Source organism: Dromiciops gliroides, chromosome 4 (genome assembly GCF_019393635.1).
Source record: "Dromiciops gliroides isolate mDroGli1 chromosome 4, mDroGli1.pri, whole genome shotgun sequence".
Classification (NCBI taxonomy): domain Eukaryota; kingdom Metazoa; phylum Chordata; class Mammalia; order Microbiotheria; family Microbiotheriidae; genus Dromiciops; species Dromiciops gliroides.
In genome coordinates, this window is record NC_057864.1 from 467,211,416 (window position 1) to 467,235,183 (window position 23,768).

Sequence of the window (23,768 nt, forward strand, 5' to 3'; positions counted from 1 at the left end):
TCCAGGCTGGGTACTCTTCTATCCACTGTGCCACCTACCTGGGTAAGAAGGTAGAAGGGCTTTAAATGCTGTGACTTATAAAAAGTTTGAGAGACATAATAATTAATAAAAGAACGGTCATTTGGACACCTCTCTTAAATCAAAATACCCCTCATGGAGGCCTCTCAATGCTTATATGCCCTTGGAAGAATGGGTGTCTTCAACTGGCAGCAATCAACTCTTTTTTTTTTTTTCCAGTGAGGCAATTGGGGTTAAGTGACTTGCCCAGGGTCACACAGCTAGTAAGTGTTAAGTGTCTGAGGCCAGATTTGAACTCAGGTACTCCTGACTCCAGGGCCGGTGCTCTATCCACTGCGCCATCTAGCTGCCCCTTTTTTCTTTTCTTTTCTTTTTTTTTTTTTAACTCTTTTTTTTTTTTGGGTGGGGCAATGAGGGTTAAGTGACTTGCCCAGGGTCACACAGCTAGTAAGTGTTAAGTGTCTGAGGCCAGATTTGAACTCAGGTCATCCCGAATCCAGGGCAGGTGCTCTATCCACTGCACCACCTAGCTGCCCCCAGCAATCAACTCTGATTGGTTAGCAATTAATGAAAAAATGAATATTATAATGAGAGGTGGGCTGAAGTAATGAGGGCTTGTACTAAAGGAAACAGTCCCTGCCTTCAAGGGATTTACATTCTCTCAAGGGAGGCAATGTACAAATATAAGTAAGTGTACACAACATGTATACCAAATACATGTAAGATAAATTTGGTGGGGGGAGGGTGCTATGCTAGAAGCCGGAGACAATTAGGAAAAGCTTCATGGCTTGGCAGATTGAAATCATTGACAACTTGAGAGCTCAGAAATTGACCTCTTTGGCTCAGAAATATGTACCCTGTTGTTAGGTCCATGGTGCCTGAAATTTCTCCATTCATATGGTTTAGGCACTGTCCCCTCCTCCCTCTCCCCCAAAATATTATTGGGACTGGGAATCATGTAACTCCCTGACTACCTTTGGTGAATGAGGAGGCTCCTTAGAGGAGAGACCTTAAAAAGAAGGAGAGCCTGGGGTTCATAAAAAGTCATTGAGGGGGCAGCTAGGTGGTGCAGTGGATAAAGCACCAGCCCTGGAGTCAGGAGGACCTGAGTTCAAATTCGGCCTCAGACACTTGACACTTACTAGCTGTGTGACCCTGGGCAAGTCACTTAACCCCAATTGCCTCACCAAAAAAACCAAAAACCAAACCAAAAATAAAGAAAAGTCATTGAGCTGATAGGACCCCAGAGCACCATCAATTGTCCAGCCCCTTCATTTTCTGGATGAAGAAACTGAGATGAGGCCCAGAGAGGAGGCCCAACTTGCTTGAGGGCATATAGTGGAGTTAGTTGGCACAAGGATAATCCTTGGTCTAGTGGTCTTTCCACTATGCCCTATGGTCTTAGATGTAGCCCATGATGGAGAAGAACCCACCTTGTCTCTCACCCACCATATGTCCAGGATGGGTGTTTGGCTGTGACTGGCTCTGGGGCCTTGTGGGGTTCCTCTCCCTTTAATCCAGAGGAGAAAGCCAGGACTAGAAGCCAGGCCATTGAACTCTACCTCCTCCCACTTACTGTATCTATTACCTCCAGGTATGTGCGGGAAGGCCGATTCCGGATAGAAGAGAGGACCTTGACTGCTTTTCAGTGGCTGTACACTCCCCAGCAACACCGAATCCTCAGCAGAGCTGACCTCGAGTCTCCCACCAGGTAAAGCTGCCCATTGCTGCCCCGCTCTGTCCATTTAAGCCCCAGTGGAAGGGACGATGCCGGGCTGCTGGGTCCAAGGCCAGGACTGGGAATAGGCAAGGTTTGTGACTGCCTTGGGCACAAGATGAAGGGTCCTCAGAGAGGCTCATGCTCATATGACAATGAACAGATGTTTAAAGCAAGAAGATGCTATTCTTCCACTCTTAGGACATGTCGGGTGGTAAGTCAAAGTCCCAATACCTCATCATAGCATGGAAGCCATGCTGGGGAATGCAAGCACTGGTAGGTTTTGTCAGTTTGGAAAAGCTAGAGTCAGGTCCAGTAACAAAGTGTGTTTGGGTCATTCAGTGACCAGCTTGGTCCTTGTTCAGAGAGGCTCATGACTGGGAGGCTAGCCACCACCTGATGAATTTTTTGTTGTCAATCAATCAGTCAATAAGCATCTATTAAACTCCTATTCTGTTCTAAGCACTGTTCTAGCCACTTGGGTTATGAATGCATTAGTTACATAGCAATGTTATTTGTCTTTTCTGTTCATGCTCTTTGTTAGGGACTGTGGATGCAATGACAAAAATTTTAAAAACCTTGGCCCTAAGAAGCTTACAATTTGGGGCAGCTATGTGGCACAGTGGATAGAGCACTGGCCCTGTATTCAGGAGGACCTGAGTTCAAATCCAGCCTCAGACACTTAACACTTACTACCTGTGTGACCCTGAGAAAGTCACTTAACCCCAATTGCCTCACCAAAAAACAAAACAAAACAAAAACAAAAACAAAACAAAAAAAGAAGCTTATAATTCTCTTTGACTGCTATGTGCCAAGCCCTAGGTAAGGCACCGGAGAGATGAAGATTAAAATCAGACAGTTCTTGCTTACATTTTATCAGGAGAGAAGGCAAGTACATATATGTTTACACAAAGTAAATGTAACAGTACCTATCCTGCCCCCCATAAGAGCCAAGTATGTTCTGTTTCATCTCTTTCCTGGGGTTCTCCAATAACCTTGAGGGGTAGAGATTGGGGTGTTTGGTCTCTCTGCCATTGGCATAAGTCCCCGATAATGGTATTCCTACAATTTTCTTTTTTTGGGGGGGGCAATGAGGGTTAAATAACTTGCCCAGGGTCACACAGCTAGTAAGTATCAAATGTCTGAGGCTGGATTTGAACTCAGGTCCTCCTGAATACAGGGCAGGTGCTTTATACACTACACCACCTAGCTGCCCCTGTATTCCTCCAGTTTTAAGAGGGGACCCTACACTTTAGTTCCATTTAACTACCATTTAACAAATGAAATTTTAGGAATATTACTTCAAAGAAAAAAATACAGATATCACCTCCTCCCAACAACTGGGAGAGGTGGGTGATAATTCCCCACCCTTGTGCGACTTCACTTTCTAAAGGGGAAGGCGATTAAGTTCACAATTTAGTTCAGTTCTTGTACATGGTTCCAACATGTTCCAAAGGCCCCCCCTCCACCTTGGGCTCGATTCCCAGGTACCCTGGCTCCTCAGGATTTCCTCGATGGCCTGGCAGCAATATCCAGCCTGGAATCCTGCCTACATGCTCGCCATAGTTTTAGTCTTTGTCCAGGGACTCCAACATTTATGCCTAGAACTGGAAAAGATAAATAAAAGACCAGCCTGACCCCCCAAACCCATTTACTGGGGCCATGGGGCCCAGTAAAGGGGGGAGGGGAAGCAGTCCTTTCCCTCCTCCCAGCTCAATTCATGGTGTCTATGCTGTGACACCCCTTCTGGATGCAGCTAGAAAGAGAACAAATGCATCCCAGTCTGATAGCTACAACAGTTAAAAGAAAGATGCTGTTGTCAACCTTGTGCTAAAGGAATGCAGTCTTCTCCATGAACCGTCTCCCACATGGGTACCCCAGTGTTGGTGATCTGGGCACATACCAAAGCTCTAGTCCACATATATAAGATCACTGGGGGTGGGAGAGGCACTAGCAGTTGAGAGGACAGGAAAAGCCTCTGGTTGGAGATGCTACTTGAGCTAAACTTTGAAGGAACCTAGAAATTCTAAGAGGGAGAAGCATTGAGGGAGTTTGTTCTGGGTGTAGCAGTGGTAAGGGGATGGTGTAGGGATCAAGTTCATTCTAGGACTCCTCTTTGCTAACTTCACCCTGTCCTGTTGTCACTCTGGCAAGTACTATTTTAAAAATCCATAATTCTCTTTATCTTGTTGTTAGCTCTGAGCCCCCAGTCAGAGAAGTGCCTCTGGCAAAACACATTAGTGTTAGATGTACTGCTCCCAACTATATTGTCTTCTTCTTCTTCTTCTTCTTCTTCTTCTTCTTCTTCTTCTTCTTCTTCTTCTTCTTCTTCTTTTTTGTGAGGCAATTGAGGTTAAGTGACTTGTCCAGGGTCACACAGCTAGTAAGGGTCAAGTGTCTGAGGCCGGATTTGAACTCAGATCCTCCTGACTCCAGGGCAGGTGCTCTATCCACTATGCCACCTAGCTGCCTCTCCCAACTATATTATCATTAAATATGCTCCACTAAAAGATGCTGGTGGTTAATATAATTTATACTAACAAAGTAAACATTAAAAATAAAGAAAGGTAAATGTATCTGAAGGGAGGCACATTATGACCATCTTGTGGTCTGTAGTAGGGCTGAAGGGGTGGATGTAGCAGCAAAATTTCTGTCTGGACATACCTCCTTCTGATTGGCCAAGGCAGCTGCACTCGCAGAGTTCTGATCCATTTTCTTTGGGGCGTTTACCTTTTCCCAGCTATCCTGTTAGTAGCCAGGTTCTTCAGTCTGTCTCCTGGACCCAGATGGACTGACTTTTAAAAAAAATCACCTGGAGGTGTGGGCCATCACTTCAATCTTATTGAACTTCCTTCTGATTCACTCAGAGAACCAATTTGCACCTTATAAAAGGATCACCTGTCCTGACCTTATGTTTCACAGTTAATTTAACACCTCTGTATCTGGTCCCTTTTCTGTGCTTAGGGGAGAGAGGGAGAGAGAAACAAAGAGAGATAGAGAGACAGAGACAGAGACAGACAGAAAGAGACAGAGACAGAGAATCAGAAACAGAGTCACAGAGACAGACATACATACAGAGAGGGACAGAAGCAGAGGCAGAGACAGAGGAGAAACAGACAGAGAGAGAAAGAGAGGGAGAGAGAGGGGAAGAAAGAACAAAAGAAAGGAAGGAAGGAAGGAGGGAGAGATGAAAGAAAGAGAAAGAAATAATGAAAAAAAGAGCCAAAGAAAGGAAGGAAGAAAAAGAGAATTGAAGAGGGAGAAGGGAAAGGAGGGAAGAAGGAAGAAATAAAGGGAAGGAGGGAGGAAGGAAGGTAGAAAGAAAAAGAGAGAGAAAGGAAGGGAGGAAAGGAAGGAAAGAAGGAAATAAAATGAAGAATTTAAAAGAATTTATTAAGTACTTAGCGAGTGCCAGGCACTGTGCACTAAGTGCTTGGGATACACATTTTTAAAAAACCCCACAGACCCTGCCCTCAAAGAGCTTACGTTCCAATGGGTTAAGATGACACATATGACTTAACTGTCATTGACCCGCAAAAACAAAACAAAACAAACAAACAAACAAACAAAAGATGACTCAGATAAGAAAGTGATAGCCAGGGAGAGGGGCGCTGGGGTCAGAGAAGTCACAGTGATGGGGATTGGAGTCATAGAGCAGTTGGTTGGTGTGTTCTTTACTGGAAGAGTAGCATTGATTTTATTACATTTGCCACAGCTGGAGGCAGAAATGAAGGCAGTGGGTGGGCTGCATGAAGATGATCTGAGAGTCAAAGCATGGTGGGTCTAGATCAGGCTAGAAGCCCATCAGAACACCCTTCCAGAGACATGGAGGACAGTGTAGGCAAAGGGACAGAGGGATGAGATGGAATGTTGTGTGTGAGGAGCTGAAAGAAGGTCAGCTTAGCTGGATGGTAGTGTGTGTGTGTGTGTGTGTGTGTGTGTGTGTGTGTGTGTGTGAGTGAAGAAGAGGAATAAATAAACCTGGAAAGAAAGACTGGAGCCAGATTGCAAAGGGTTTTCAATGCCAACCAGAGGCAGCAGAGAGTCTCTGGAAGGTCCTTTCTAGACATTGCGACTCCATTAACACTGCCCAAGACAGCATTAGGTTTTTGGCTGCCATTTCTAGTTGGGGACTTCTACTGAGTTGGCAGCACACTAAAACCCACAGGTCTTTTTTTCCCTAGGAAATGTTATTTAGCTGCACCTTTCCCATTCCATATTTATGCAGCTGACTTTTTGGATTTTTGTTTTGTTTTTTGCGGGGCAATGAGGGTTAAGTGACCTGTCCAGGGTCACACTAGCTCTGTAGCTAGCAAGTGTCAAGTGTCTGAGGCTGGATTTGAACTCAGGCCCTCCTGAATCTAGGGCTGGTGCTTTATCCATTGCACCACCTAGCTGCCCCCCCCCCCAAGCTGACTTTTTTTTTCCAAGCTGACTTTTAAAAAATAAGTATAGGACTCTACTTTTGTCCTTTAAAATTTTTATTTCATCAAATTTTACCTATGATTTTATCCTGTAGGGATCTCTTTGGATTCAACTCAGTCATCCAGCATGTCAGCTACCCCCCTCCAAAATTTGGACCACATGCAAATGTGATACTTATGAGGTTTGTACCTTTGCCCAAGTCATTGATAAAAATCTTGAGCAGAACTGGGTCAAGGGCAAGGGTCCTGGGGGGCTTCATTAGAGACCTCCATTGGGTTTCCATGGGCCCATTCTTTGGCCTCTCTTTGGGTACAGTTATTAGATTTTACCTGACTGTACTATCAGCTAGCTTAGACCTCACCTTTTCTACCAAGATAACATGAAAGGCTTTGTCGTACAGCTTCCTGAAACCCAGATATATCAGACTCACAGCATTCCTTTCATCTCTGAGTAAAGTAGTCTTGTTAACAAAAGGAATGAGCTTTTGACCTGCCTTTGATGACCCCCTGCTGGCTCTTAGTAATTCCCACTTCTCTTTCTAAATGCTCTGTATCAGCCTTTATCAAACAGCGGTCTGTGTGCAGGTGTCAGTTACAAGCTTCTGGAATGACTTACATGAGACACTTAACAATACTGGAGATATTTGTTGTTGGGTATCCCAGATCAGGAGGAATGAGGAACACCACAGTCTGTTACCAGTAGTTGAGTACTAGTACTAGTAGCCATGTTCTCCCCTGGTATCCAGCCAATAGATCCTTTAATAGCAATTTTCTCCATTCTCACAGTCTTCTTTCCCTTCCCTTTCTAGCTCATGCTTCCTTTGTTTTGTTTTGTGGGGCAATGAGGGTTAAGTGACTTGCCCAGGGTCACACAGCTAGTAAATGTCAAGTGTCTGAGGTCAGATTTGAACTCAGGTACTCCTGAATCCAGGGCTGGTGCTTTATCCACTGCACTACCTACCTGCCCCCTAAATTGAGTCTTAAAGGAAGCTAGGAAAGCTAGGAATCTGAGGTAAGGAAGGATGACATTGTAGGTATGGGCAGAGGTATACTGGTAAATGTTTTACAATCAGCTCTCAGTGGGGAAATAGTATACTTCACACTTTTAAGTTTAATCTACATACATGTATAACCTATATCTGATTGCTTACTGCTTCAGGGAAGGGAGAATAAAATTTGGAACTCAAAACTTTAAATAAGAATGTTTATTATTTAGAAAAAAGGTTTAATCTACCTTTTTTTTGCGCGGGTCATTGAGGGTTAAGTGACTTGCCCAGGGTCACACAGCTAGTAAGTGTCAAGTGTCTGAGGCCATATTTGAACTCAGTTCCTCCTGAATCCAGGGCTGGTGCTTTATGCACTGCACCACCTAGTTGCCCCCCCAATCTACCTTATTAACATTTTATTTATCACATTCTTAAGTCTAGACAATCAACAAAACAATAAATAAAGCCCTAATTTGTAGTATTTGCCAATTTCTGAGGTGTAAATGTCCACACTGAATATTAAACAAGCAGCCCTCCCCAAATCCAGCACACTGCTTGGTATGAGGGTCAAAGGCATGGAAATGGAAGGTGGAATATCATGTGTGAGGAACAGGAAGGAGTATCTGACTTTTTTTGTTATTTTTGGTTTTTTTGTTTTGTTTTGTTTTTGGTGTGAGGCAATTGGGGTTAAGTGACTTACTTGTCCAGGATCACACAGCTAGTAAGTGTTAAGTGTCTGAGGCTGGATTTGAACTCAGGTACTCCTGAATCCAGGGCCAGTGCTCTATTCACTGCGCCACCTAGCTGCCCCATTTTTATTTTTGTTTTTTAATTTTTATTTATTTATTTAATTTTAAAAGTGTGTCTGGATTATAAAGTTTGTGGAAGGGAATAAAATATAAGAAGACAGAAAAGTGTGAAGGGCCTGGGTTGTAAAGGGCTTTAAATACCAAATAGAAGATGTTAGACTTAATCATGGAGGTCATAAGGAACCCTAGATTCCATTGACTGTGATGAGAGGAAGTGCATTTTTCATCAGCCCTCTGGAATCATGCTGGGTCATTACTTTGGTTAGAATGTTGCCATTGTTCATTTTTTTTGGTTGTGTTGTTTTTTTTGGGTTTTTTTGTTCAGTTGTTTTTCAGCCATGTCCCACTCTCTGTGACCTCAATCTGGGTTTTCTTAGCTAAAATACTGGGGTGGTTTGACATTTCCTTCTCTAGCTCATTTGACACATGAGGAACCTGAGAAAAACAGGGTGAAGTCACTTGCCCAGGGTCACACTGCTAGAAAATGCCTGAGGCTATATTTGAACTGCTGTAAATGCTAGTGCTTTTTATATATCTTATACCTTTCTCACTGTCTTTGATCTCCCCAGTGTATATGTCTAATAGATGTATCACTATGTCAAAGAGTATGTATAGTTTAGTGACTTTTGTAGAATAATTATGAATTGTTTCCCCAAGAGAGTTGGACCAATTTATACTTCCATTAACAGTGCATTGCTGTTACTGTCTTCCCACAGCCCTCTAACATTTTTCATTTCATCGTCTGTCATTTTACCAACCTGATGAGCATGAACTAAAACCTCAAAGTTCTTTTAAACTTCATTTATCTTATTAATGATTTGGAGCATTCTTATGTTTGTTGATGCTTTATATTTCTTATTTTGAAAAGTGCTTATCTATATTTTTTGAACATTTATTTGTTGGGGAATGGCTCTTGTTCTTATCTCTCTTAGTCTTGTTCATGGAACCAGGGCATAGGGATGATTCCACGTAGAAAGCTGTAGAAGATTAGTTTCCTGGACTATCTTATGAGGTCTGAGGTCTCTCTAGCGTGATGGGCATATACCAAGTATCCTTAGTTCTCAAAGATCACTCCCAGAAAGAAAATGTGCCATGCCCTTAATATCTCAAGATTCCTCTGTTTTCTTCCCTTACCCTTGAAGTACCTTCACAAGACTATCCCAAGAGATATTTGGAGGGTACCATTATCTATCCCTCCTATGGAATACTGAAAACTCTTCCCAAAGGTGGGTCCTGGGCTAGGTCAGTGTTGGAAGAACATTTTATTTGTCAATATGTGTTTTGGACTAGTGGGATCCAAAGCATGCCTCAAAAGGCAAGATACCAAGACATGGTACTGTCTATACTGAATGGAGCTGTCACTGCTGGGCTGTTAGGGATGGACCATAGCACTACTGATGAGGTGTATCCATCAATAAATATTTCTAGCCATATGACTGTTTCATGTAAATTGCTACCAATACCTTGTAGTTTGTTAGGCTAACAGATTCATAAGCCACCTCTTTAAAAATATATCCTAGAGTTTTGTCAAGAATTGATGTGAAACTCATCAGAACAAAGTTTGAAAAATTCATTCATTTTCTTTTCAAAAAGAAATTGGGAGGGGGCAGCTAGGTGGCGCAGTGGATAAAGCACTGACCTTGGATTCAGGAGGACCTAAGTTCAAATCTGGCCTCAGACACTTGATACTTACTAGCTGTGTGACCCTGGGCAAGTCACTTAACTCTCATTGCCCCACCTCCCCCCCCCAAAAAAAAAGAAAGAAAGAAAAAAAAGAAGGAAAAGCAAATTAATAAAAGAAATTGGGGGAGCCAAGATGGTGGATTAAAGACAGCAACCCAGCCAAACTCTCTCAACATTCCTCTCTAAATAACTTTAAAATAATACCTCAAATTTAATTTTGGAGCAACAGAGCCAAACAGAGATTAGGGTGAGACATTTTTCCAGCCTAAGACAACTCAGGAGGTTTTCAGGAGAGGCCTGTGACATAAAGGTTAGGGATGGCCCAGATCACATGTGGTAGCAGCACCAGTAGCTGGCCTTGGAGGAGGACAACAGCTGCTTCAGGAGCTCTAAGCCCAGGGTGGAGAGAAACACTAGCATTTGAAACCTCAAGAGAACAGGGGACATGATTCAAATTCCAGGGCCAAGAGAAGTGCTAGCACTTGTAGCTGTGGGGCAGCAGGAGCCTTTCCTGGGTAAACACCAGAGCACAAATCAGGAAAGCTGTAATCAGACCTCTTTTCAGATCACACCACCTTGGAAGCACCAAAAACTTTCAGACCTCCAAAACTAGCTCTGAAAACAGTAGCACAAAAAAGCCTGAAGCCTGGGATAGTGCCTCTACACCTCCAGGTGAACAGCTCAACTTTAACATAAACTTCAAAGTCAAAAGTTAGGCTGGAAAAATGAGCAAACAACAATAAAAAGAACTTGACTATAAAAAACTATACAGTGTATATATATGTGTGTATCTATCTATCTATCTATATGGATATGGATATGATATATAGATATAACCTATATCAGATTACCTGCTGTCTAGGGGAGGGGGGGAGGGAGGGGAGGGAGAAAAATCTGAAATTGTAAAGCTTGTATAAACAAAAGTTGAGAACTATCTTTACATGTAATGGAAAAAATAAAATACCTTATATGTAAAAACAAACAAACAAACAAAAAAAAACCTATACAGTGGGAGGGAATACCAAGACATAAACTTAGAAGAAAACAATGTGAAAACAGCTACAAGTAAAGTCTCAAAGAAAAATGCTAATTGGACACAAGGTCAGCAAGAATTCCCGAAAGTGTTAAAGAAAAAGCTAAGAGTGATAGAGGAAAAATTGGGAAAAGAAATATGAGCAATGCAAGAAAATTATGAAAAGAGAATTAAAAGCTTGGTAAAAGAGGCACAAAAGTACTGAAGAAAATAATACCTTAAAAACCAGAATTGGCTTAATGGTAAAACAAGACACAAAAATTGACTGAAGAAAAGAACTCCTTTAAAAGCAGAATTGGCCAAATGGAAAAAAGGGTACAAAAGCTCACTGAAGAATAGCAATATTGTTCAGTGAAGAACTGTGAATGACTCAGCAATACAATGATCCAAGACAATCCCAAAGGACTATTGATGAAACATATTATCTGCCTCCAAAGAAAAAACTGATATTGATGGAACACAGACTGAAAGTTGCTATTTTTCACTTTCTTTCATTTTTTTCTTTTATTCAAGTTTTCTTATACAAAATTACTAATATGATAATGTTTTACATAATTGTACATGTATAACATATTTCATTGCTTACTGCCTCAGGTGGGGGGCAGAAGGAAGGAAGGAGGGATAGAATTTGGAACTCAAAACTTTAAATAAAAATGTTTATTATTATTATTATTATTTTTAAGAAGAAAATTAAGAAAACATTTAAAAATATACACAAAAAATTGGACTATTAAAAGTTCACTGAGGGGCAGCTAGATGGAGCAGTGGATAGAGCACCAGCCCTGGAGTCACAAGGACCTGAGTTCAAATCCGGCTTCAGACACTTGACACTTACTACCTATGTGACCCTGGGCAAGTCACTTAACCCCAACTGCCTCACAAAAAAAAGTTCACTGAAGAAAATAATTTCTTAAAAATTAGAATTGGGGGAGGGCAGCTAGATGGCACAGTGGATAGAGCACCGTCCCTGGAGTCAGGAGGACCTGAGTTCAAATCCGGCCTCAGACACTTAACACTGGCTGTGTGACCCTGAGCAAGTCACTTAACCCCAATTTCCTCACCAAAAAAAAAAATTACAAATTAAAATTAGAATTGGGCAAGTAGAAACTAATAACTCTATGAGACTTCAAGAAACAATCAAACAAAATCAAAAGAATGGAAAAATAGAAGAAAATGTGAAATATCTCATTGGAAAAACAACTGACTTAGAAAATAGATCAAGGAGAAAGAATTTAAGAATTATTGGACTACATTAAAGCTATGATAAAAAAGATCCTGGACTTCATATTTCAAAAAATTATGAAGGAAAACTGCCTTGATAAGCTAGATCCAGGGGATAAGATAGAAATTGAAAGAATACACCAATCACCTCCTGAAAGAGATTGCAAAATGAAAACTCCCAGGAATATTATAGCCAAATTCCGGAGCTTCCAGGTCAAGGAATAAATATTGCAAGCAGTCAGGAAGAAATAATTTGAATATTGTGGGGCCATAGTAGAGATAAAAGATTTAGTGACTTCCATGTTGTTTTTTTAAAAGTATTTTATTATTTTCTACTTACATGTAAGGATTGTTTTCAACATTTGTTTTCATAGGATTTTTAGTTCCAAATTTTTTCTCCCACCTTTCCTCCCCTCCACCCTCCTCAAGACAGAAAGCAATCTGATATAGGTTATAGATGTACAATCACATTAAACATATTTCTACATTAGTCAGATTGTGAAAGAACAATCAGAGCACAAGGGAAAAACCTCAAAAAAGAAGGAAAAAGAAAAACAGCCCCAAAGTAGAAACTGTATGGTTCAATCTGCATTCAGAATCCATAATTATTTTTTCTGGATGTGGAGAATTACAGCTTCCATGTTAAAGGAGAGTAGGGCTTGGGATATGATATTCCAGAGGATAAAGGATTACAACCAAGAATAACCTACTCAGCAAAACTGAGTATAATACTTCCAGGGTGGGAAATGGACATTTAATGAAATGGAAGACTTTCAAGCATTTTCCTTATGAAAAGATCAGAGCTGAATAGAAAATGGCACTCAAACACAAGACTCAGGAGAAGCATAACAACTGTTTAGATTCCTATATTGAAAGATGATACACATAATTCCTAAGATCTTTATCATTATTAGGACAGTTGTAAGGCATCTACATAGAGAGAGGGTACAGGAGTGAGTCACTTATGTTGGGGTGATTTTTAAAAATGAAGGGGTGAAAAATGGATGTACTGGGAGAAGGGGAAGTGAGAAGTACAAAGAGGCACTCAAAGAAGAGCTTTTATAGTGGAGGGGGAAAGGGTGGCGGACAATACATGTACCTCACTCATCAGAATTGATTCAAAGAGGGAAGAATATCTATATCTATATTTATCTACACACTCAGTTGGGTATAGAAATTTATCTTACCTGGCAGGGAAATAGGAGGGGAAGAGAATAAGAGAAAGGGGTGATGATAAAAGGAAAGCAAATTAAGGGAGGCAGTGGTTAGAAGCAACTTTTGAGGAGGGATAGGACAAAAAGAGAGAGAAGGATAAACAGAAGAAAACAGAATGGAGGGAAATACACAGTAATCATAACTGTGAACGTGAATGGGATGAACTCACCCATAAAATGAAAGCAGATAGCAAAATGAATTAGAAACCTGAATTCAACAATATGCTGTTTACAAGAGATACACTTGAAACAGAAAATAGACAGTTAAAATAAGGAGATGGAACAGAATCTATTATCCTTCAGCTGAAGTAAAAAAGGCAGACATAGCAATCACAAATCAAAAGCAAAATAGACTTAATTAAAAGGGATAATCAAGAAAACTTCATTTTGACAAAGGGTATCATAGACAAAGTAATATAAAAGATTACATTAAGTTTCTCTAATAAGGGCCTCTTTTCTCAAATTATAGCAAACTGAGTCAAATAAAAATAAGAGCCATTCCTTAATTGATAAACTGTCAAGGGTGGGGGGGCTAGGTGGTACAGTGGATAAAGTACTTACTGGCCCTGGATTCAGGAAGACCTGAGTTCAAATTCGACCTCAGACACTTGACACTTACTAGGTGTGTGACCCTGGGCAAGTCACTTAACCTTCATTGCCCCAACAACAACAACAAAAAGATAAATTGTCAAGGGATATGAACAGGCAGTTTTCCGAAGAGGAATTCAAAGCTGTCTCTAGTCAAATTTTAGAAAAACAATGTAAATCATTATTGATTAGAGAAATGCAAATTAAAAGAACTCTGAGGTACCGCCTCATACCTATCTGAAATGACAAATTCTGGAAGGGATGAGGGAAAATAGGGGAGAATAACTTGGAACTATGCCCAAAGGTATAAAACTGTTCATACCCTTTGACCAACAACACCACTACCAGGACTATTTTTCAAAGAGATCAAAGAACAAGGAAAAGGACCTATCCGTGCAAAAATATTTATAGCAACTCTTGTGGTGGCAAAGAATTGGAAATTGAGGAAATGCCCACCAATTGGAAGATGGTTGGAAAATGGCTGAAAAAGTTGTGGCATGTTACTGCAATGAAGTACTTATTGTGCTGTAAGAAATGAGAAACATGGGAATGTCTATATGAACTGATACAAAGTGAAGTGAGCAGAACAGGTTGTCCATTTTACATAGTAACAGCAATATTGTAATTATAAATTGTGAATGACTTAGTTACTCTGATCAATTCAAGAATCTAAGACAATTCCAAAGGACTCAAGATGAAAAATTGCTGTCCACTTTCAGATAAAGACAGGATGAACTCTGAGTGCAAATTGAAGTATAGATTTTTTTCACTTTATTTTGTGTGTGTGTGTGTGAGAGAGAGAGAGAGAGAGAGAGATAGTGAATGTGAGATTTCACATATATGATTGATAACATTGCTTGCCTTCTTGGTGGGAAGGGGTGATAGGGAGGGAGAGAATTCAGAACTGAAATTTTTTTTTTTAAATGTCAAAAGTTTAGGGGGCAGCTAGGTGGCGCAGTGGATAGAGCACTGGTCCTGGAGTCAGGAGTACCTGAGTTCAAATCCGGCCTCAGACACTTAACACTTACTAGCTGTGTGACCCTGGGCAAGTCACTTAACCCCAATTGCCTCACTAAAAAAAAAAAAACAAACTTAATAAAAAAAATGTCAAAAGTTTAATAATAAAAAAGAAATTAGGACATTTATCCATTTCTGCTCTTGCAATGTTCCCTGTTCTACATGATTTTTCTTTTTTTCTATCCATTTAAAAAGATTCCAAACTTAACAAACATTAATAAATATGAGAACAGAAAGAGAGGGGGTTGTTCACAAAACCGCACGTGGCTATTATGTACAACTTGCTTTTCTTTTTAAGTATACAAAGTGTCCTAAAAGTCTTGGTGCATCTGTATGTGAGTAAAATTTAACGTTTTACTAGTTTTAAATAATAAATTCAAATGGTAACTTTCAAAATTGTGCAGCTTTTCTGTGATTCCTGCAGGCCTTCCTTCTTTTCTTTGAGATTCAAAAACATGTTTTGATGACCCTCTTTACTTTTTTTTTTCCTCTCTCTTTTTTTTTGTTGGTCATATCTCTAGCACCTCTCTCCCTCACTATCCCTTACCCTGACTGAGAAAAAAGAAAGACAAAACCTTTTTTGAACAAATATGCACAGTAAAGCAGAACAAATTCCCACATTTGTTGTGTCAAAATGTACTTCTCATTCTGCAATTTCAATCCACCACCTCTCTGTCAGGGGTAAGCATATTTCATCGAGTCTTCTGAAATCACAATTGCTTTGAGCAAATTTCTCAGACCTTTCAAAGTTTGTCTTTATGACATTACTATTATTCTATAATTTGTTCTTCTGGTTCTACTCATTTCACTTTCTAGGTTTCCCCCTAAGCCATCCTTTTAAAAAAATCATTTCTTACAGTGCAATAATATTCTATTCTATTCATATATTTTAATGTTTAGCCATTCCCCAATTGGTATCTCTTTATCTTCTAGTTATTTGCTATAATAAGGAGCTGCTATAGATAGTTTTGTAAATATTAGCCCTTTCCCTCATTCTTTGATCTCTTTGGGGTTTAGGGCTAGAATCTCTGGTTCAAAGGGTATGTATGCACAGTTTAGCCACTTTTGGGGCATAATTCCAAATTACTTTCCAGAATTTGTTGGACCAACTCCCAGTTCCACCTAGTGTGTTAGTGTACTTGTTTTCCCAGAGACCCTCCAGAATTTTTCATTTTTGCCATCTTTGCCAATTTGATGATTATGAGATGAAATCTCAGAATTGTTTTCATTCACATTTCTCTAATTATTAGTGACTTGGAGCATTTTTTCCATATGCTTGTTGATAGCTTTCTCCAAAGACTTTTCAAAGGTCTCCAACAGTAGTTCAGGAATTACATTCATCCATTTTTTCAATACCCTATGATATAGTTCTTTCTTTCTTTCCTTCCTTCTTTCTTTCTTTCTTTCTCTCTTTTTTTTACAGGGCAATGAGGGTTAAGTGACTTGCCCAGGGTCACACAGCTAGTAAGTGTCAAGTGTCTGAGGCCAGATTTGAACTCAGGTCTTCCTGAATCCAGGGCTGGTGCTTTATCCACTGCACCACCTAGCTGCCCCTGATGTAGTTCTTCTAAGCCTGAGAATTTCAACTCCCCATGAACCATTCTTATTCCATATTTCCCAGACCAAAATTGTTCTTGGCAGAAAGAAATAGGAACAAAATAGGAGTTGAGTAGTTTTGCCTTCTCTCCATTATTCACTATCATTGTTTCATCAACTCCAAACATTAGCACTATCCCTTCTTTGATGCTTCTCCTGCCTCTGAGCCAAAAATATGTGTGATCTCACCTGATTTGTACTTTAGTTCTCCAGATACTCTACTTGCAGGCCTCTGCTACTAAAGTATTCATACTTAGCTAACTGCCCTTGCTTCTATCTCCTATACATTAAAAAAAATCTAAGTTGGTAACATGTTACCCCAGGTATCCACATTGATCTCTTTAGATAGTTCACCCTTTTCTTTCCTATTAAAATTGTCTGTACTTGGGTTGTTGGAATTTTATTCTTGAGCTCATCCCATCCAGCTTAGACTGATTTCCTCTATAGGCCATGAGACTTTACTTTTCATTTTGCTGAATTCTTTGAGATCCATTCTCTAGATTGTATGTGTGTGTGTGTGTGTTTGTGCCACATGCACACATGCCCATGAGTCTATATTGGGCATACCCTTCTTTACCTATCATGAGTTCTAAGAGAGAATGGTCATTTCCTCCCAAGATGCCCATCAATTTTGCTTTGTTAACCAGTTCTCCTTTCTTGGTCAAAATTAGGTCTAGAAAAGCAGTTCCCTTTGTTACTTCCTCTGCCTTTTGAAGAAGGACATTTTCATTGAGGCAAGCCAAGGATTTATCAGCTGCTCTGATTTGAGCAGAGAGAGAACTCCAGTATTAAGTTTGGATAATTGAAGCTCTCCTTCTGCCTTCCATATGCCTGCATACCTGATTTGTGATCTGTGCCCTGAATTTATCCATTTCCTTCTTCTAGGGGAATGGTATTTAGCATTTAACTTAAGCTTTAATAGCTTAAAATGGCACTGAGACTTTTGGGATACCCATATATAGTACTAGTACTACTACAATATCATGCCTACTTCTTCTTCCATTGATTTCTAATGAGTGTGAGTTCTTTTTTTTTTTTTTTTTGGTGAGGCAATTGGGGTTAAGTGACTTGCCTAGGGTCACACAGCTAGTAAGTGTTAAGTGTCTGAGGCCAGATTTGAACTCAGGTACTCCTGACTCCAGGGCTGGTGCTCTAGAGTGTGTGTTCTTAACATTCAATGTTACTGCACTGTCCCTTTTACTCCTTTTGACTAAGGTATGTCCTTTAAAAGCCATATTCCATTCTTAAGTCACATGCTGTTAAGACTTAGTGAAATCTCTGAGGCTAAATTTATTTCCCCATGTTGAGATCTCTAATTTTTCTTGGTTCCTTGTTTATTACCTATACTCTGTGCAATTGTGCAGCTGATGCTATAATATGTATGACTGCTGAGAACTGTCAGATTTCTTCACCAAAATTCTAAGACAACAGCATTTGTATAATACTTAACTCATTTTGCCCCCACAACGCAGGAAGGTAAATACTATTATCCCCATTTTACATATGGGGAAACTGAGGAGGACAGAGGTTAAGTGACCTGCTCAAAGTCACACAGCTAGTAAGAGTCTACAGCCAGGGGGGCAGCTAGGCGGCGCAGTGGATAAAGCACTGGCTCTGGATTCAGGAGTACCTGAGTTCAAATCCAGCCTCAGACACTTGACACTTACTAGCTGTGTGACCCTGGGCAAGTCACTTAACCCCCATTGCCCCTCAAAAAACCAAAAAAACCAAAACAAAAACAACCCCCCCCCAAAAAGAGTCTATAGCCAGGCAAGAGCCTGTAATTCCCATCTCTTAAAGTATAGCGCTTCAGAAATCCAAATCTCATCCTCAGACACCGTGTTCACAACCATTTGTTCGGTTCCCAAATCTGCCTTTCTCTTCTGAAGCCCTTGATTTTCTATCAGTAAAGTAAAAAGCCCCCACACCACCAAAGACCCAGGTATTCAGTTTCTTATCCAGGTCTTCATACTCCCTAACAATGCTTTCTAGGTTCTACATTGGAAGAGGGTAATAGTCAGAAGGTTTGACCAAACTGAGGAAGTTCCCCTTCAGATTCTGGATATCCATCCCTTGTTTTTGTTTTCAAGGTCTCCTTCATCTCATTCAGTGAAGATGGTGCTCAACAGCTTGATTTATTTCTTCTCTTTAAAAGCTGTGCTGGGAGACTCCTTTCCTATTGGCACTTGTTGATTCTTTTTTTTTTTAAATGTATAAGGTATTTTATTTTTTCCGTTACATTTAAAGATAGTTCTCAACTTTTGTTTATACAAGCTTTACAATTTCAGATTTTTCTCCCTCCCTCCCCTCCCTCCCCCCTCCCCTAGACAGCAGGTAATCTGATATAGGTTATGTCTATATATCTCTATACATATACATATAGATATATACACACACGTATATATACACATAATAACATTAATCCTATTTCTTCATTAATCCTGTTACAAGAGAAAAAATCAGAGCAGTGATGCAAAACCTCAAAATAGAAAAAAAAACAGCACCCCAAACAAAAGAAATAATATGCTTCAATCAGCATCTATACTCCTCAGTTCTTTTTTTCTTTTTTTTTCTTGGATTTGGAGATCCTCTTCTATCATGGGTTCCCTGGAACTCTTCTGTACCATTGCATTGGTGAGAAGAATATAGTCTATCACAGTAGGTCAACCCTCAATGTTGATGATACTGTGTACAATGTTCTTCTGGTTCTGCTCATCTCACTCATCATCAGCTCACGTAAGACCCTCCAGGTTTCTCTGAACTCTTCCTGCTCATCATTTCTTACAGCACAATAGTATTCCATTGTATTCATATACCACAACTTGTCCAGCCATTCCCCAATTGATGGGCACCCCTTCAACTTCCAATTCCTTGCTACCACGTAAAGAGCAGCTATAAATATTTTTGTACATGTGGGTCCCTTTCCCCCTTCCATGATTTCTTTGGGCAAAAAACCTAAAAGTGGAATTGCTGGGTCAAAGGGTATGCACAGCTTTATTGCCCTTTGGGAATAATTCCAAATTGCTCTCCAGAATGGTTGGATCAGCTCACAGCTCCACCAACAATGCATTAGTGTTCCAATTTTCCCACAGCCTCTCCAACATTTATTATCTTCCTTTTTTGTCATTTTAGCCAATCTGATAGGTGTCAGGTGGTACCTCAGAGTTGTTTTAATGGCACTTGTTGATTCTTACCATTTCCTGGTGATAAGAGAGAACCAGCTTCTCCCCTCTCTAGGCAGAGCCACTGCCCTGTGACCTGTCTTCAGTGGTTAATGGGCCTTCTGACATTTCTTCTCATTTGGTTCTTCTAATCTCCAACCTCCTGACACTACTTATTATTCCCTGTTTCCTCTTTAGATTCTCTTTCCTCTTGCTTCTCCCCTTGAAACAATTCTTCCATTCTTTCCAGGACCTCTTCATTCTTCCTGACAGCCTGGAAGACAGAGCACAGTTTTTCCAGAACTTTTGAAAGAGATTGACTTACATTTTTGTACCCAAATTGCTGATAGCTGGCATCATCAGAGAAAAAAGTATGGTATGCTCTTTAAAAGTTACTCAAATATTTATCTTGCTTTCTATACTTGCAGAACTGAGATCCTCTGTTCTCTGTGGCTCATATAGCTAGTTGCTACTGAAAACTGGGGACATGTAGCAGTAGCAGATGAGGTTAATAGGTTCATTCCACCTTTACTTCCAATATGGCTACTTGCCCAGGGCTCTACCTAAGCAGGGCAAATTGTTCTTTGCACCAGGGTGCTGAATTTAAAGAGTGATAACAATACCTGCAGTCCAGCAACTAGAAACAGTCTATTATCTCCTTAGCAAATAGTTAAAAAAGGAAGCTATCTGATGGTGAACTATGGTGAGCTTCTACTCTGACCTCTCAAAACTCCTTGCACTGTACAGGCAACATTCTTCTCAGTAGTGGCTTTGTTCAGTATCCTGGGGTCCTTGTTTCCTCTTCAAGGAGCAGTGACCCATCAACCCATATGGCTGAGGTGTAATTTCTGCCCTTTGCCTTTATCAAGTGGCACTTAACCAGGCACAAAGACTCCAAGTCTCAGATGTGTTTAATCCATTATGAGCAGATTCTCACTAAAGAAAGTGCTGTTATAAACTTCTTGAGGTGGGGCAGCTAGATGGCACCGGTCCTGGAGTCAGGAGTACCTGAGTTCAAATCCGACCTCAGACACTTAACACTCACTAGCTGTGTGACCCTGGGCAAGTCACTTAACCCCAATTGCCTCACTAAAAAAAACAAAACAAAAAAAAATAAATTTCTTGAGGGATAGAGTTGGGAAGACTAGAAGCTATGATGTGGAAAGAGTATTGGCTGGACAATTATCAGTCTTAGGGTCAAATTCTGCCTCAGATACTTCCGTATGACTCAGGGCAAGTCACTTGACTTTGCTGGGACTCACTTTCCCCACCTGAAAAAAAGGAGAGGTTTGCACTAGATGGTCTCTGAGATCTCTTTCAGCACTATGAGCCTGTGAGGAGGTAAGAAATCTGGGTTCAAGTTCTGGCTTGGATTCTTCTTAGCTGTGTGATCACATCCCTCTACTTTTTTTTTTTTGTTTTTTGTGGGGCAATGAGGGCTAAGTGACTTGCCTAGGGTCACAGAGCTAGTAAGTGTCAAGTGTCTAAGGTCAGATTTGAACTCCGGTCCTCCTGAATCCAGGGCCAGTGCTTTATCCACTGCGCCACCTAGCTGCCCCAATGGGGATAATTCTTGCACTCCTTCCCTCCCTCCCAGGATTGTCGTGAAGATGTTTTGTAGGCCTTAACATACTATGAAATGTGAATAATTGTAATTATTTATTCCTTCCTTCTTCCGTGTGGCCCTGGCTGGCCACAAGGGCTTTGGACCTATAGAACCCCCAGAATGCTGGACAGGGGCATAATTCCAGGAGCTTGGGCCTAGACTGCTTTTGTGCAAAAGAGCCAACAGTTCATATTCCCCTGCTCCTACCTTCCTCCATCATGTAGCTGGCAGGGACTTTTTAGAACATTTATTGATATAATTGGTTCTTACATAGTCTAAATTTCCCCTGTATTCCTCCACCCCATTCCCCTTGACAGAGCACCATGTTGGAAGGGACCTTAGAGATAATGGAATTCAGCCCCCTCTTTTTACAGAGGAGGAAAGTAAGGGACTTTCCTAACTTAAAAATCCACTGATAGACTGCCTCAGAGAGTCTGGAACTTGCCCTAAGTCAATCAATCCAACAATCATTTATTAAGTTCCCCTACATGCTAAAAACACTGGGGACACAAATGCAAATGTGACTCAGTTCCTTCCCTCAAGCATCTTATAATCTGTGGTGGGGAGGAAGGGAAGAGGAACAAGATGTACACAGAAGCAACTAGGTGGTACAGAGGACCCAACCTGGAGTCAGGAAGACCTGAATTCAAATCTAGCCTTGTATACTTACCAGGTTTGTGACCCTGGGCAAATCACTTAACCTCTCTCAGCCTTGGTTTCTGTAAAATGGATATAATAGCAGCACCTACCTCCCAGGGTTGTTGTGAAACTCAAATGAGATAATATTTGTAAAGTGCTATGGTGGGGTGGGGGGCTAGGTGGCACAGTGAATAAAGCACTGGCCCTGGATTCAGGAGTACCTGAGTTCAAATCCAGCCTCAGACACTTGACACTTACTAGCTGTGTGACCCTGAGTAAGTCACTTAACCCCCATTGCCCCGCCTCCCCAAATCTTAGCTATTATTATAATTATTAATTATCATTTACAAATGGTATCAGGGCTGCCTAAAAACTCTTTAGGAGTTATCCTTACAACTGTGTAGAATAAAAATGATTACATTCAGGGGCAGCTAGGTGGCACAGTGGATAGAGCACTGGTCCTGGATTCAGGAGGACCTGAGTTCAAATTTGACCTCAGACACTTGACACTTACTAGCTGTGTGATCCTGGGCAAGTCACTTAACCCTCATTGCCCTGCCAAACAAACAAACAAACAAACAGATAGATAGATAGATAGATAAATAAATGAACAAATAAATGAATAAATAAATAAATAATGCTGGCTGACTGGTGGTACCACCTTCTAGCTCATATTGGTCTGATCAACCACAATAAGACACACTGTACCTTGACTTTCAAATAGTGGTCCTCTTTGAGCATGAAGGACAACAACCAACAACCAAGTTATACAGGTAGTAGGTGGCAGAGACTGGATTTGAATGATTGGATGTAATCATTGAATTACTGAATCTAATCATTTTTGTTTTTTGTTTTGGGGTTGTTTTTGTTTTTTGTTTTTGCAGGGCAATGAGGGTTAAATGACTCGCCCAGGTCACATAGCTAGTAAGTGTGAAGCGTCTAAGGCTGGATTTGAACTCAGGTCCTCCTGAATCCAGGGCCGGTGCTCTATCCACTGTGCCACCTAGCTGCCCCTGAATGTAATCATTTTTTACTATATACAGTTGTAAGGATAACTCCTAAAGAGTTTCTAGGCAGCCTTTATACCATTTGTAAATGATAATTAATAATAATAACTAAGATTTTGGGGGGACTTGACAATGGGGGTTAAGTGACTTGCCCAGGGTCACACAGCTAATAAATGTCAAGAGTCTGAGGCCAGATTTGAACTCAGGTCCTCCTGAATCCAGGGCTGGTGCTTTATCCACTGAGCCACCTAGCTGTCCCTGGCCAGTATAATTTAGAGCAAATAGCCTCACCCCTCTGGGTACCTGTTCCCTTATCTCTCCAATGAGGGGTAGGACTAGATGACTTAAGGTTCCATCCAGCTCTAACTCTGTTATCCTGTGCAAGGCACTGTGCCAAGGACTTTAAAACAGATCCTAGGGGCAGCTAGGTGGCACAGTGGATAAAGCACTGGCTCTGGATTCAGAAGGACCTGAGTTCAAATCTGGCCTCAGACACTTGACACTAGCTGTGTGACCTTGGGCAAGTCACTTAACCCTCATCACCCCACGAAAAAACCCCCCAAAACAAACAGATCCTGCCCTCTAGAATCTTACATTCTACTATTTTTTTTTTTATTGAGGCAATTGGGGTTAAGTGACTTGCCCAGGGTCACACAGCTAGTAAGTGTTAAGTGTCTGAGGACGTATTTGAAACCAGGTACTCCTGACTCCAGGGCCGGTGCTCTATCCACTGCACCACCTAGCTGCCCCACACTCTACTTTTAACAGCAAAACTTTAAACATTAGATCCCGAGTGAATGGAGGTACCACTGAAATAGTTCTAACGAGAGGGACAGGTTAGAATATATTTTAGAAACAGTGTTTTAAGTCATGGTTAGTTTCCCAGGTTGGCCCACAAAAGCCTAACTAACACTTAACATGCCTGAATTAGTAGTACTAAAATATCAAAATAAAGAATGTTTTTGCAGGTGGGGGGGGGCGGTGTTAAGGAGCAGGCTGGTCTTAGATAAACAGTTATCCTTTCCACATGGAGACTTGCCCCATCTTGG

General features: G+C 40.8%; 1 protein-coding gene across 3 annotated transcripts in view; it reads left to right on the forward strand.

The window, feature by feature from the left end:
• The window catches only part of RAP1GAP2 (RAP1 GTPase activating protein 2), a 298,254-nt gene that overhangs the window by 4,799 nt on the left and 269,687 nt on the right, over positions 1-23,768 (forward strand). For all 3 annotated transcript variants that reach the window (XR_006356225.1, XR_006356224.1, XM_043999908.1), the window contains exon 2: positions 1,613-1,729. Coding sequence is in view for 1 of the 3 variants with exons in the window: in XM_043999908.1 (XP_043855843.1) it covers positions 1,613-1,729 (117 nt within the window). In the remaining 2 variants the exon portion in view is untranslated. The remainder of the gene's footprint in view (positions 1-1,612; positions 1,730-23,768) is intronic.